Below are 15,407 nucleotides of genomic sequence, written 5' to 3'. Positions count from 1 at the left end.
GCTCTTTCGGCAAAAATAGGTTCACCATCACTGTCCTAGTTAGGGTGGTTTTTTGGAATTCACAGCCAAGGTTTGACAGGTACAACTGCTGTCCCTACGAAGGATGGCCTACGTCTGATTTATAATTTCAGTCCAATTCTCTCCAGCAGCAAAGTCCTGCTGGTTGGAGTTGGCTATGCAAACAAACACTCCTTGTCTACATGGAGAAAGAAGGAGGCAGTAGGTTTGAAACACTGAGTTACTTGCAAAATGTGCAACTCCCACCCTGTGCTGACTGCCCCTTTCCTGACAGCTATTGGAAGAAAACCTGGTTGGCTGGAAATCTCAGGACGCATTCCAGGTGGAAGGTGAAACATCCTTCTGTGCCCCCCCCCCAAAAAAAAACCCCCAGGGCCATAAACTGGGAGTGCCTTCTGCTTCTGCTTAGCTTAAGGATATGAAAAGGCCTCTTTCAGTGAAGGTTTGCTTTAATTAAACATAATCCCTTCAGCAATGGCAAGCATTTGCTTGTCGCCAGAGTTGGGATTTTCCTCCTTCAGGCAAAATGCCAAGACTAGAGATGGAGAGAGGGGAACCGTTGCAAGAGTCCACTGAAAACTCTCAATACATTTAAATAAATTATATGGGCAGCCACATCCCTTGAGACACATCTTGAGGTGGGGAATTTCTGCCCCCTCCTGGGTAATGCAACTCTGAAGCATTGGGAGTCAGAGAGTCTCTTCCCAAAAGCACTTTGGAAGTTCTTTGCTGGGCTTCTTATCCATCTGGAACTGTTTCTCAACTCCATCAGTTTCCAAATATGTGGACATCAACTCCCAGAATCCCACAGACAGCATCTGGAAGGACCAGAATGTGTCCAACAATGTGGTCGGCTAAAAGCAGTACTGCTGTAGTGGCCTCTGCAGTGGCTGTCTCTTTGTTGCCCTGCTTCAGTCTTTCTCAATTATTTTCTGTTACACCCTCCACACCCCCAGGAAGAAGTAAACATTTCGCACCCCTCCAACTCTGTCGGGACAATTGTTTGCAATATTCAGCACGTTTTCGCAGAAAAAACTCAAGTGACTTATCAGCGTGATTGGGATGTGATGTGTTTAAGTGACACCTTAATTTATTTGGCTTCATGTTGTCTGTTGCCAACACTTTTAGACATGGTGAACATACCGGTTTTTCCTCGTCTCCCACCATAGTCCCAGTGAAGCCAAGTGCTACATACTCTTTGTCATATTTCTTCCTCTTAGCTTTTGAGAGACTTATGTTTGTCTCATTATCTCTGTCTCTCTCCTCCTTTCTTTTCATCCCTGTTAAATATTTTCCATGGTGTCTCTTAAGGTTTGTTATATGTGCTTCATATCTCCTATTATGTGCTATGTGCTATTGTTTAGTGCAAAAAAAATCCTATTTCCTGCGGCAAAAAAGCATGTTCCCTGGAGCCACGTGGCCCCCTGGCATCGCTTCATGCCCCCCAGCGGGATCTGCCCCACTATTTGAGAAGCACTGCCCGGGTTTTTTTTTGGGGGGGGGGGTATAACATTTTCTTTATTTTTCTTCCAACATACTATAAAACAACATGAGCAGTAAAAAACACAGAATCAATGCTTAAAATAATAATTAATGATATTTCTTTGATACATTAAGCATTCAGAGAAAAAGAAAATGTTAATAATGCTTTTAATATATACTTTTTATCCTCTTCTTTGCTAAGTTAATTAAAATTAACTACTCATGAGATATATTTCATCTACAAATAACACTATTATGAAATCTAGTTCCTTATATTCCCTTTTTCTATTTATAATAAAACATTAACATCTTAACATCTTAACTCAATATCTAATTTGATCTTTTTATCTCTGTGTTAACTCCTTATCCAATGCTGCCACCAATCCTTATTTCGTCATCTGGGTCTTTAATAGGTTAAAATTAAATCGTCATGTATTTCTTCACTGTTTGAGAAGCACTGCCATTCTTGATGGAGTCTGGGCTAGTAGGCAAGGGGCAGTTTAAATCCAGCCCAGCCAGAATTCTGCCTCCCAAGCAGCCAGCAAAACGCATCTAAGGAACCCGGGAGCTATCCTTTTGTCTGAATTTGTGGTGTTTTAAGGCATCCTGACCCTCCTTCTGGGGGTTCTGGCTTGCTCTGGTTTCCATTTGTCTTAGCGGGGCACATCAATCCAGGGCATGGCAGAGAGTTCCACAGACTTTATGTTGCAGGAAGTGTTTCTGGCTCCATTGAACAAACTGCTCATCAGGCCTGGTGCCTTTTTCATTCCATCCTGACAACAACGGCTCAGTCACACCTTCCTTCTTTCCGGAGCCCGGGTGGAGCAGTGATTAGAGTGCAACACTGCAGGCTACTTCAGCTAACTGCTAGCTGTAGTTCAGCAGTTCAGATCTCACTACTGGCTCAAGGTTGACTCAGCCTTCCATCCTTCCGAGGTGGCCCAGATTGTTGGGGGTGAGAGGCTGATTCTGTAAATCGCTTAGAGAGGGCTGCAAAAGCACTTTGAAGTGGTATATAAGTCTAAATGCTATTGTTCTTGCTATTGCTCAGACCAAAAGATAGTAAAAAGAGAAAGCCTTTTGGTTTAGGCTCCTGCCTCCAAGCTAGTATAGGACTGGTGGGAATAATCTCATTTACAAAAGTCCAGATGTCCACTAGATGACAGCAAAGGAAGTCAGGAAGCAAACCTGTTGCTGCCCCCTGATGGTTGCTCTGTGCTTTGCAATCGTTAACCTTATTCCAAGACTCCAGCAAAAAACTGCCAGGCTAATTAAGGAATTTTATTTTAAGTCACTGGTCTGAAGGTTGAAAGCTGCCAGCCAAAGATAAAGAGAGGGCTGTAAAAGCAGAATACGTCTTTAGGTATACTGCTTAAAACAATAAAGGGAAGACTCAAATAACACATCCTAGATCTTAATGAATGAAATATTCTCATTGAATCCTTTGTTCTGTGCAAAGTTGAATGTGCACAACAGCAAGTGAAACTGATGGTCAATCAGTCTTGCTTCCTAAGTGGACAGTTGGATTTCACAGAAGTTTGATTTACTTGGAGTTATATTCTGCTGTTTAAGTGTTCCCTTTATTTTTTTCAGCAGTGTATTTATTTATTCACTCACTCACTCATTTATTAGATTTGTATGCCACCCCTCTCCGTAGATTCGGGGTGGCTCACAACAACATTAAAACAATTCAAGACAAATCTAATAATTTAAAAACATTAAAAATTTATATAAATATAAGTCTAAATGCTATTGTTATTACTATTCTAACCATGCATCTTCCAAGCTCCAGATTGGGCTGAACCTGGCTCAGAAACAGTCACTGTGAGCGGGACCTTGGAGTCCTAGTGGACAATCACTTAAAACATGACCCAGCAGTGTGGGGCAGCAGCCAGGAAAGCAAATGCAATCCTTGGTTGTATAAACAGAGGCATGGAATCAAAATCACATGAAATATTAATGCTACTTTATAAAGCCTTAATAAGGCTGGAAGACTACATCCATCTTTGATCACCAGAAAGATTTTGAGACACTGGGAAAAGTGCAAAGAAAGTGCAAAAACATAAGAAGAACAAGTGCAAGAATTGGATCTGACCAGTCTAGAGAAAAGAAGCACTAGGGGTGACAGGCTCCAGTAATTGAGGGGCTGCTACAAAGGCAAGGTGATCAATTTATTTTCCAAAGCAACAGAAGGCAAGGCAAACTACGGTAATCAAGGAGAGAAGCACCTGGAATTAAGGAGAAATGACCTAACAGTGAAGATAATTAACCAGTGGAACAGCTGGACTTGTCTGAAATGGTTTGGGGGTTGGGCTAGAAGACCTCCCAGGTCCCATCCAGCTGTATTCTGATTAACTGATTGATTGATTGATTGATTGATTGATATGGAAGTGCTTCCTTGAGCAAGGCTCGAGGACTGGATTTTGAAGGTTCATCTAAATCTATGATGAAGCCTATTGACATCTAGTAGCAACCAATGTTTCAAGCCAGTGCAGAAATTGGTAAGAAATTAACAGCTTGCCACACTATCTATAGAAGGCCTGATGTTTATGGGAACTTGGGAGGGATAATTTTCATGAGGGAACAGATGCAGCCACAAAACATTCTTTCAAGTGGTTCAAGGCTATCCTAGGCCCACCCACCTGGGCGGAAGTGGAAGGAGGACTTGCCACACTGCCACAATCTCAGTGGGCAATGTGACAAGTTCGTTGGTGGGGGGATGTGAACTTTCAACTGGGCAGGAAACTCAGATTTAGGTTCCCCAATGTAGGTGCCAGGATGGCTTTGGCAATAAACTGGAACATTGAGGAGTACTTTGTCTGGGATTCTGATTTAGTTCCGATATTACCTGGAACCTTGACCCAATGAATACCCCACATGCATCACAGCACAAGGTGATTTTGGTTTCTAAGGACTCTGAAAAGGGGACAAATGTGAACCAAAGCTATATGGCATCACCTGCAGAGGGGGGGCAGGGGCGGGAGGAGGCATAATTAGAAGTAACATTGGGTGCTTTTGTTTCTTCCATTTGTGATTTGAAAGCCGTGCAGCTATAACAAAAGGTGGGCTTGGAAAGTGGTTACGGAAAACATTGCGAAGGCCCCGTTGCAAATAGGCCTCGAGAAAGTGCTACCAGGCACCAGTGTGATTTGCCTGCCCCAAATAGATCCCACTTAAGGAGCTCTTAAGGGATGCGTGTGCAGTGGTGAGACCACACTTGGACTACTGTGTACAGTTCTGGTCACCACACCTCAAGAAGGATATAATGGAACTGAAAAAGGTGCAAAAAAAGGGCAACAAGAATGATCAAGGAAATGGAGCCCCTCCATTATGAAACGCCTTGGTCTCTTCAGCCTTGAAAGACGGCATTGCAGAGGTGACCTGATCAAAGTGTATAAAATCATGCATGGGATAGAAAAGGTGGATAGAGAAAAATCATTTTTTCTATCACACAATACTAGGACGAGGGGGCACTCCCTAAAGCTCATAGGTAAGAAAGCGAAGACAAATCAAGGGAAATATTTCTTTACCCAGAGGGTCCTTGGTTTATGGAATTCACTTCCAGAAGAGGTCGTGACAGCTGTCAGCCTTATAGGTTCAAGACAGGATTAGACAGATTCATGGATGCCAAGTGTATCATAGGTGGTTATTGAAACGGATGTCCATGTGCCGTCTCTATGTTGGTTGAGGCAGGCAGGATTCCCTTGGGTCCCATTTGTTGGGGGTCAAGGGGAAGGGAGGGTCTTGTCTTCTCTTTCTGCTCAAGATCCCCTTGGACAATTGGTGAGCCAACTATGTGACACAGAATGCTGGACTCGATGGGGTTTGGCCTGATTCAGCATGGCTCTTTTTAAGCTCTTATGTTCAGTGAGGAAACGGTGCCTTCCAGGAGGGTGCAAGTCTGTGCATGAAAAAGAAACTCTCTCCTGTTCTCTTCTGCCCCACCAGGCTGATGGGAGGGAGTTGCCTCCCAGGTGTGCCTGCCTTGCCAGCAGCAAGTATTCAGTACATGGTTGTCTGCAAGACCTGGAAGTTTTATTTTTATTTATTTATTTATTTTATTAAATTTATAAGCTGCTCATTCCTGATGGATTCAGGGTGGCATCCATAAACAAAACAATGTATTATAATAAAAACCCAACATAAAACATTGAAAGGGATATTTAGTCTAGTGAAAAGAAGGAGTAGGAGTAACATGCTAGCAGTTTTCCAGCATTTGAGGGGCTACCACAAAGAAGAGAGCCTCGGTGGCACAGTGGTTAGAGTGCCAACTGCCAGCTACTTCTGCTGATCACTGACTGCCAGCAGTTTGGCAGATCGAATCTCAGTAGGCTCGAGGTTGACTCAGCCTTCCATCCTTCCCAGGTCGGTAAAACGAGGACCAAGATTGTTGGGGGCAAGAGGCTGACTCTCTGTAAACCGCTTAGAGAGGGCTGTAAAGCACTGTGAAGTGGTATATAAGTCTAAGTGCTATTGCTATAAGAGAGGGTCAACCTAGTCCTCAAAGCACCAGAAGGCAGGTCAAGAAACAATGGATGGAAACTAACGAAGGAGACAAGCAACCTAGAACTACGGAGAAACTACCTAATAGTGAGAACAATCAACCAGACATCAGACGTTGTGGCTGCTCCAATACTGGAAGCTTTTAAGAAGGGAGTAGGCAACTATTTATCTAAAATGGTACAAGATCTCCTGCTTGAATAGGGAGTTGGACTAGAAAACCTCCAAGGTCCTTTCCAACTCTGTTATTCTGATAGTTCATCTGCTTGTACTAAATGCTTTTCTACCTGCAGTAAACAAGAGATAAGTTGCGGGTCTAAAAAGCCAAGAGATTTAACTTTTGGTCAGGTTGTAACCTGCCCTATGAGACTAGTAGGGCCTGTGTTTTTGAATGCCATAATCCTGGCAGGTTTGTTTATTTATTTATTTTTAAACAGTTTTTATTAGGTAATTTAAAAAATACAGAAAAAAGAACTAAAGAGCAAAAAGGAAACACATCTACAGTATACATAAAAACATCTACAAACCTATATAAAAGACATAACAAACCTAACAAACAAATGAACACAACGCTACAAACCAGATAATTTCTATTCTTCCCTTAGCAGCCTACTATATTGTTAGGTTTTTACAGTACTATTACTGTTATTATCTTACCTAAAGGCATGTTAATTTAGAGTGTGTGGACCACCTAGGAAAACCCCCCCCAGCACAAATAATAGTAACGCAACTTTCTCAGTCTCCATCCTGGTTTTCTGGGAGAGGTGGTGGTTTAGAAAACCTTTTGAAAAAAGCAGAGATAGTTATGGAAACTTGTGTGGCCTTAAAAACAGTGGCTGGAGGTTGGCCCTGGCCTGAGACCAGAGCTTCTCAGCCCCTAGCAACTTCAAGATGTCTGCACTTTAACATAGTTCTTGGCAGTTGAAGCGCATACATCTGGAAGTTGTTGAGGTTGAGAAATACTAATCTAGTCTATATGTACAATTTAGGCCCGGGAGCAACCTTGGTTCTTTCTAGAAGTTGTCGCCTAATTGTGACTTTTAATTTGGCAGAAGTGAGACTTACTAAAGGAATTATTCTAATTTACTCCTGATTTACTCTTAATTTGATTCAGTTTATTTTTGGTTGTTCTAGTTACATTCAGTTTTGTCCAACTGCAGTTTATACACCATTTATCTGTAAGGTGGATCCAAAATGTCACAGTTGGATTTTTGCATAAAGCCCATTTAGGGTTCATGCATTATGTGAAATAAACCCTAACTCAGTTTGATTTGAACTAAGAGAGCTGAGTTTGTAGCTTAGCATGTAGCATGAATGCCACAGGATATTTGGTTGAATTATTTAATTCTTTAGAGAGGCAGGATGCTAACACGAGTCTTTGGCAGGGACGGGAGAGGGAAACGGATGGCACAAATTTATTTATTTATTTATTTATTCATTCATTCATTCATTTTGTTGCATTTATATGCTGCTTCATTCCGCAACGGACTCTGGGCAGCTAACAACAGTTATAAATATAATACTAATAAAAAGAACAGTAAAAACATCAATAAAATCTACAATACAAAAACTACTATATATTAAAAAAAACCCTATATGTAGTAACATTCAATCCTAATTCCAGGCCTGCCGGCAAAGCCAGGTCTTAACGGCTTTCTGGAAAACCAGTAGGGAGGACATAGTATAGATCTCTGGGGCCAGTTGATTCCACAGAGTTGGGGCTGCCACAGAGAAGGCTCTTCCCCAAGGTCCTGCCAATTGACATTGTTTGGCAAATGGGACCTGGAGAAGGCCGATTCTGCGGGCCCTTACTGGCTGTAACAAGGTGTAAGGGAGGATAAATTACACAATCACTTCTATTTTATCTAATTCATCATGTTTGTGCAATTCACAATGTATAATTTCAAATATCATGGCTGCTGCCGGTGCCCATGATATGATAATTTAGCATTTAGACTTATATTCCGCTTCACAGTGCTTTACAGTCCTCTCTAAACGGTTTACAGAGTCAGCATCTTGCCCCCCAAAATCTGGGTCCTCATTTTACCGACCTTGTAAGGATGGATGGTTGAATCAACTTTGAGCTACTGAGATTCGATCTGCCAAACTGCTGGCATCTGGTGACCAGCAGAAGCAGCCTGCAGTCCTGCACTCTAACCACTGCGCCACCCAAGGCTCACCACCGAGGCTGTATTGCGCCACTTAGGCTCTATTGCCCAAGCATCAGAGATCATGATCACTGATGCTTGGGAAATAGAACCTTTTTTGACAATTTCTGGAATCAATTTATCCCTGCAAGTGGCCTCTTGTGTGCTTTGGCAACTGCTGTCCTTTGAGCTCCTGTGCTGTTGGGGAAACTGAATGGCTTTCTGGGTTGTTTTTCTGCCCCCTCTTGGCTGCTTTCCTGGCTGTTTTCCAATAGTTCCGGGCTTTATTTGGGTTCTTCATAGATGTAAAAGGACCATTTACTAGGAGAAGGCAGGCAGGTTCTACCAGAGCAGTGTTCCTCAATTATTTTCTGTTATGCCCCCCGCCCCACCCAGGAAGAAACATAGAAACAAAGAAGGCTGACAGCAGAAAAAAACCCTCCTGGTCCATCTAGTCTGCCCTTATACCATTTCCTGTATTTTATCTTAGGATGGATCTATGTTTATCCCAGACATGTTTCAAGTGTGCATTGGTTGCTGATCAGTTTCCGGTCACAATTCAAAGTGTTGGTTATGACCTATAAAGCCCTTCATGGCAACAGACCAGAATACCTTCAGGACCGCCTTCTGCCGCACGAATCCCATTGACCAGTTGGGTTCCACAGGGTTGACCTTCTCCGGGTCCCATTGACTAAACAATGCCGTCTGGCGGGGCCCAGAGAAAGAGCCTTCTCTGTGGTGGTTTTTAACCATTCTACTGTTTTAATCATTGAATTTGTAATTTGTATTCTTGTTGTGAGCTGCTCCCAGTCTTCGGAGAGGGGTGGCATACAAATCTAATTAAATAATTAATAAAAATAAATAACACATGCCCCCCTGGCATTGCTCCGTGCCCCCCCCTATTTGAGAAACACTGCACCAAAGGCTGCCTTTAAAAATTTACCAGATACTGTAGATCAATGATGGGGAACCTTTTTTCCCTTGGGTGTTGAAAGTGTGCGCATATGTGCTATTGCGGGCATGTGTGTGCTACAACCATAATTATTATTATTATTATTATTATTATTATTATTATTATTAATTAGATTTGTATTCCGCCCCTCTCCGAGAACTCGGAGCGGCTTCTTGCTCAGTTTCATAATTCAATGCCAAACTACAATCTGCCCCCTTGTGCATATGACCCTCCACATGCTGCCCTGTCCCCATGCTTGGGCACATGATACCCCCATTTTCCCCATTCCCCGACTTCTGGTAGGCCCAGTAGGCCTGTTTGTCAACCTCCCCAGGCTCCAGAGGCTTTCCAGAGGCCTGGGGATGATAAAAACAGCCTCTCCCATTCCCCTGGAGGTCCCCCGGAGGCTGAAAACGCCCTCCAAGAGCCTCCATGCAAGCTAAAAATCAGCTCATTGGTGCACATGTGCATGCTGGAGCTAAACTAGGGAAACAACTTGTGTGCTGGTAGATATAGCTCTGCGTGCAGGGGTGGGCTACTGCCCGGAAGAGGGGGAATGCAGTGGGGTAGCGAAAATGGAGCTCCACCCCAGAGCATTCAATTTGTACCCAATATTGAAAGAAAATGCATAGGTTAATAAATATCCTCTCCCTCCCCCATATCCCACAATTCCCCACTTCCTATGATATACAATTGAGAAAGACAGAAACAATTGATAAAGACAGACAGTTTCAAAAAAATTAAAACAGTTTGTTAACAATCACAAGCCCAGGATGTAGAACGTTGCCCTCCCCACGGCCAGGGTGCAGCCTTACTCCTATAGATAAATAAATGATGGTGCAAAATATCTTTTTGTTATAAATAGTCCTGCTTAAAGGGAAATGTCAGTGATGTAATGAGTCCAGAATGGGCCATATGACCCATTGTTATGTCCAGGGTAAGATGTAAATCCCCTGTGATGATAAAAAAACAACAGTCTAACAAGGACGATCACTACAATATTTATAGCAGTCTGAAGCAATCTCAGATTACAGTTTATAATTTTATTTATTCATTAGATTGGTATGCCGCCCCTTTCTGGAGACTTGGGGCGACTCACAACAAAATAGTGACAGTGTAAAAAATCTAATATTAAAAACATTCTAAAACCAACATTGGAACCATACAACACAATTATACCATGCATAAACTGTATAAGCCTGGGGGGTGTTTCAGTTCCCCCATGCCTGGTGACATAGGTGGATTTTTAGTAACTTAAGAAAGGCAAGGAGGGTGGGGGCGGTTCTAATCTCTGGGTGAGTTGATTCCAGTGGGCCGGGGCCACCACAGAGAAGGCTCTTCCCCTGGGGCCCGCCAGATGACATTGTTTAGTCAACGGGACCCAGAGAAGGCTGACTCTGTGGGGCATTATCGGTCGCTGGGATTTGTGCGGCTGAAGACGGTCCCAAATGTATTCTGCTCCAATGCCTTGTAGGGCTTTATAGGTCTTTACCAACACTTTGAATTGTGACTGGAAACTGATTGGCAGCCAATAAATAATGGTTTATTACTGTGTTCTCAAATTCAGTGACGGTCTTTTCTCTTGATTGCCAAGGTGGCTGGTGAAGAAGTAACCTCTCCATTCTTGGTCTTAGTATTGGAGCTCAGGCTGCTCCCTCCACTTAACTCTTCTGCAAGGGGGCAGGGGACTTTCTCTGCTTTCATCCCAGGGAAGCCTCCCCCCCCCCAACTCACATACACACACTGGTTTCGCTGGGCTCCCAATGGGCCACAATCTCCCCCCGCCCCCCGGGTATAAAGTTTTTTTCCCCTCCACCTTAAAATAAAACATATGTGAATAAAAACACAACATCAGTGCCTAGTAGTATACATATAAAGCCCTTCATGGCATTGGACCAGAATATCTCCGGGACCGCCTTCTGCCGCACGTATCCAGGCGACCAGTTAGGTCCCACGGAGTTGGCCTTCTCCGGGTCCCGTCGACTAAACAATGCCGTTTGGCGGAACCCAGGGGAAGAGCCTTCTCTGTGGCGGCCCCGACCCTCTGGAACCAACTCCCCCAGAGATCAGAGTTGTCCCTACCCTCCTTGCCTTTCGTAAGCTCCTTAAGACCCACCTCTGTCGTCAGGCATGGGGGAATTGAGATATTTCCTAGACTTATAAAATTTATGCATGGTATGTCTGTGTGTATGATTGGTTTCTTAAATAAGGGCTTTAAAAAGAAAACTTAAATATTAGGTTTGTTCATATTGTTTTATTATTGTTGTTAGCGGCCCAAGAGTCTATGGAGAGGGGCGGCAAACAAATCTAATAAATACATACATACATACATACATACATACATACATACATACATACATACAATTTTCTTATCCGGTAAAATCATGAATGGAGCCTCTTAAATTTCTATTTTCATTTAAATTATCATAGCTTCATCACTCCAACAATTAAACCAATTGACCAATAAAAAATACAAATGTTATATTTAAAATATTATAAATGTTAAACTACTTTAGATTTGTGTTACTGCCACCATTTCTCTTTTCGTCATCTGGGTTCCTACCATCCAATTCCTAATTGTTTCACATCACTTTCAAAATAAGCCTTTGCATTTGCCCGTTAAAAGCTTAAGTGCAACCCAATAAATGGTTAATAGGCTGCACCTTTTCCCCTCAATGTGTTAGTCTTTGAGTGCCTCCCCTTGTCCTCCCATTGTTTGGCTTGTGGATTGGGACCTATGGAAAGTGAAATTGTGCCCAGAAAGGCTTATATAGGGCTGTTATTATTTTTCACTTGTTGATGGCTGGCTCCTCCTTTCTCCTTCAGGCTATTCCACTCTTGAATTCTCTTCTCTCTAAGGCAGTGTTTCCCAACCTTGGCAACTTGAAGATATTTGGACTTCAACTCCCAGAATTCCCCTGGCTGGGAGTTGAAGTCGAAATATCTTCAAGTTGCCAAGGTTGGGAAACACTGCTCTAAGGCACCAGGATCTTTTTTTGTAACCCTGGTGGTGGATGTGACGGAGACCTCCTAGTAACTGTGATGCTCTCAGTTCCTCCTATTTTTCAACCACCACCACCACTAATCAGGATGGAAAGCTTACCCAGATGAGGTCTTGCCCTTTGACCTTGTCTGTGCCCAGTTGTGTGAAGTTCTCAGCCTCTTTCCTGGAGAACATAAAACAGTGGTACTCTTAGGTAGCGCTGGGATGGTGCAGTGGTTAGAGTGCAGCACTGCAGGCTACTTCAGCTAGCTGCTAGCTGTAGTTCAGCAGTTCATATCCCACCACCGGCTCAAGGTTGACTCAGCCTTCCATCCTTCCGAGGTGGGTCAAATGAGGACCCAGATTGTTGGGGACAAGAGGCTGATTCTATAAACTGCTTAGAGAGGGCTGGAAAACCACTAGGAAGCGGTATATAAGTCTAAATGCTACTGTATGTCTGGATCCAAGTTGCCTGGTTGTTCCCAACAGTGATCCTGCCATTTTTGGTTAAGGGATTCTCTTGTAGCTGAGATTGTGTTTGGTGTTGGTGTGCTGGATTTTTATTTGATTTCTCCTTCTAATTCCAGATCAGCGTGCGAGTGACCACCATGGATGCTGAGTTGGAATTTGCCATTCAGCCCAATACAACGGGGAAGCAGCTCTTTGATCAGGTAAGGTAGCGGGCCGGCCAGGAATCAACTGCGTCATTTAGATATCAATTGCGTCCTTTAGAAGGCCTTGTTGGAGTGTCCTCCTCAAATATGCCCTGGTCAGATCCCCTCAAGGGTCCTGTGTTGAGTTCTGGCACCACCACAGTTCAAAAGAACAACAAATTGAATGGCTCCAGAGATTTCTAAGGCCTCCAAGATTATGAATCTGGAAATAATGAATAAATGAAATAATAAATAATAAATAAATAAATAATAAATATCAAATAAATAATAAATAAATAAATAATAAGTAATAAATAATAAGTAATAATAGTGAGGAACAATTAGAAGGACTTGAGAAGACTGAACAAGGAGAAATGCAAAAGCATTCTTTAACTCTCACTGAGGTTTTCTCACACAGAAGAGGGTGTAGATCAGGGATGGATTATTATTATTATTATTGTTATTGTTATTATTATTGTTATTATTGTTATTACAGTCATACCTCATCTTACGAACCTAATTGGTTCCAGGGGGAGGTTCGTAAGACAAAAGGTTCGTAAGACAAAACATTGTTCCCCATAGGAAACAATGTAAAGTCAATTAATCCGTGCAACCAAAAAAAACCCCCGCAAAAAAACTGCTGCCGCCCGGCTGTGACCTTTTAAAACAGCCTGGGGGCTTCTCAGTGACCTCCCGAACGCCGAACCCAAACTTCCGGGTTTGGCGTTCGGGAGGCCGCCGAGAAGCCCCCAGGCTGTTTTAAAAGGTGACAGCCGGGCGGCGGGGCTTCCCAGCAGCCTCCGAACGCCAAACGCGGAAGTTCGGGTTTGGCGTTCGGAGGCTGCTGGGAAGCCGCGTGGCTGTTTTAAAAGGTGACAGCCGGGCTGGGGCGCTTCCCAGCAACCTCCCGAACCCCGAACCCGGAAGTTCGGCAAAAGTTCGGGGTTCGGGAGGTTGCTGGGAAGCCCCCCAGCCCGGCTGTGACCTTTTAAAACAGCCGGGCGGCTTCCCAGCCGTCTCCCGAAGTCAAACACCAAACCCGAACTTCCGCATTCAGCGTTCGGAGGCTGCTGGGAAGCCCCCCAGCCCGGCTGTCACCTTTTAAAACAGCCGCGCAGCTTCCCAGCAGCCTCCGAACGGTTCAGAAAAAATTTGCCTCTTCTTACGAACTTTTTCGTGTTACGAATGCCAAACCCGAACTTCCGGGTTCGGTGGTCGGAGGTTGCTGGGAAGCCCCGCCGCCCAGCTGTCATCTTTTAAAACAGCCGGGGGGCTTCCCAGCAGCCTCCCGAACGCCAAACCCGGAAGTTCGGGTTTGGCGTTCGTAACACGAAAAAAGTTCATAAGAAGAGGCAATCTTTTTCTGAACCCCGGGTTCGTATCTCGAGTTGTTCGTAAGACGAGGGGTTCGTATCTTGAGGTACCACTGTATTATTATTTAGATTTGTATGCTGACCTTCCCCAAAGACTCGGGACGGCATACTAATTCCACTTGCCTCCGCTAATGTTGTGCTTCCCGTGGAGCTCTGCGACCATTTTACACACCTGTGCATGTCTGAGCAAGATTTTGCTTCTGCGCAAGCACTGGAAGCAAGATCTTGCAGGGGAACGCATGGGCGTTGGGCACATGCACTCGGCGTGATATTTGCTTCCTGCAAATGCGCAGGAAGTGAAATCCTGCGCAAGGATGTGCGCGACCATGAGCTTTTGGTGTTTTGCACCATTTTTTTTGCAGGGGAACGCATGTGCGAGATTTCAACAATTTTTTTGCTTCTGCACATGCGCGGAAGCAAAAAACCATCAAAATCTTGCTCATGCATGCATCTCCTCATGAGATTTTGCTTCCTGGGCACGCGCAGAAGCAAACTCTTACTCAGATGCACATGCGCCGGAGATGTGGAGCTGAGTGTGCAGCTCCATTTTCCCTACCATAGCTACAGTTTGGCCCGTACTGGTAGGAACCCAATACTGGAGTAGATTAATTCTCGGTAACCCCAGAGAGCAGAACCAGAACCAGCGAGCAGAAATTGCAGGGAAGGACTGCCAAAATGAAACCAAATTCTGTGCTTAGAGGTTTTGAATATGTTTGACCTACAGGCAGTGAAGGATTGCACTTAGCTTTGTATGCCAGGATGCCTCCGGGCGGGCGTTGGGCACATGCACTCGGCGTGATATTTGCTTCCTGAAAATGCGCAGGAAGTGAAATCCTGCGCAAGGATGTGCGCGACCATGAGCTTTTGGTGTTTTGCACCATTTTTTTTGCTTCTGCAAGCAAGTCAGCTGGAGCTGCGCATTACAACTCTATTTCCCTTACCCGGAGGGCATCTGCACCCCACCACCAACATCCAGGCAGCAGCCCTTTACTGCCTACAGGAGAAAAGGCTTAAGAGGAGAGAGATGGTAGCGGTCTTTAAACGTGGGAAGCATTGTCATATAGAGGAAGGCATGAACTTATACTCTGTTGCCTCTGAGGTTAGGATCAGGGCCGATGGGTTACAATTGGGGGAAGGAGGCTCAGGCTACACAACAGGAGGGGCATCCAAGTGCCCTGTCAATCAGTGGGACGGCTACTCTGTTAATTGGTGAGAGGCTTGATGCTCATTGGTCAGAGATCCAGTTATTAAACTTAGATGTCTAGGATGTCATAATATCTTAATAAAACACAATAGTAG

General features: G+C 44.1%; 1 protein-coding gene across 1 annotated transcript in view; it reads left to right on the top strand.

Moving 5' to 3' along the window:
- MSN (moesin) overlaps window positions 1–15,407 on the top strand; it is an 88,341-nt gene that overhangs the window by 38,134 nt on the left and 34,800 nt on the right. Inside the window, exon 2 of the mRNA XM_070759595.1 lies at window positions 12,670–12,753. Coding sequence (XP_070615696.1) covers window positions 12,670–12,753 — 84 coding nt within the window. The remainder of the gene's footprint in view (window positions 1–12,669; window positions 12,754–15,407) is intronic.

Source organism: Erythrolamprus reginae, chromosome 8 (assembly GCF_031021105.1).
Source record: "Erythrolamprus reginae isolate rEryReg1 chromosome 8, rEryReg1.hap1, whole genome shotgun sequence".
In the NCBI taxonomy this organism is placed as follows: Eukaryota; Metazoa; Chordata; class Lepidosauria; order Squamata; family Dipsadidae; genus Erythrolamprus; species Erythrolamprus reginae.
Note: the sequence above shows the minus strand (reverse complement) of the source record. Positions and strands in the feature narration are given on the sequence as shown.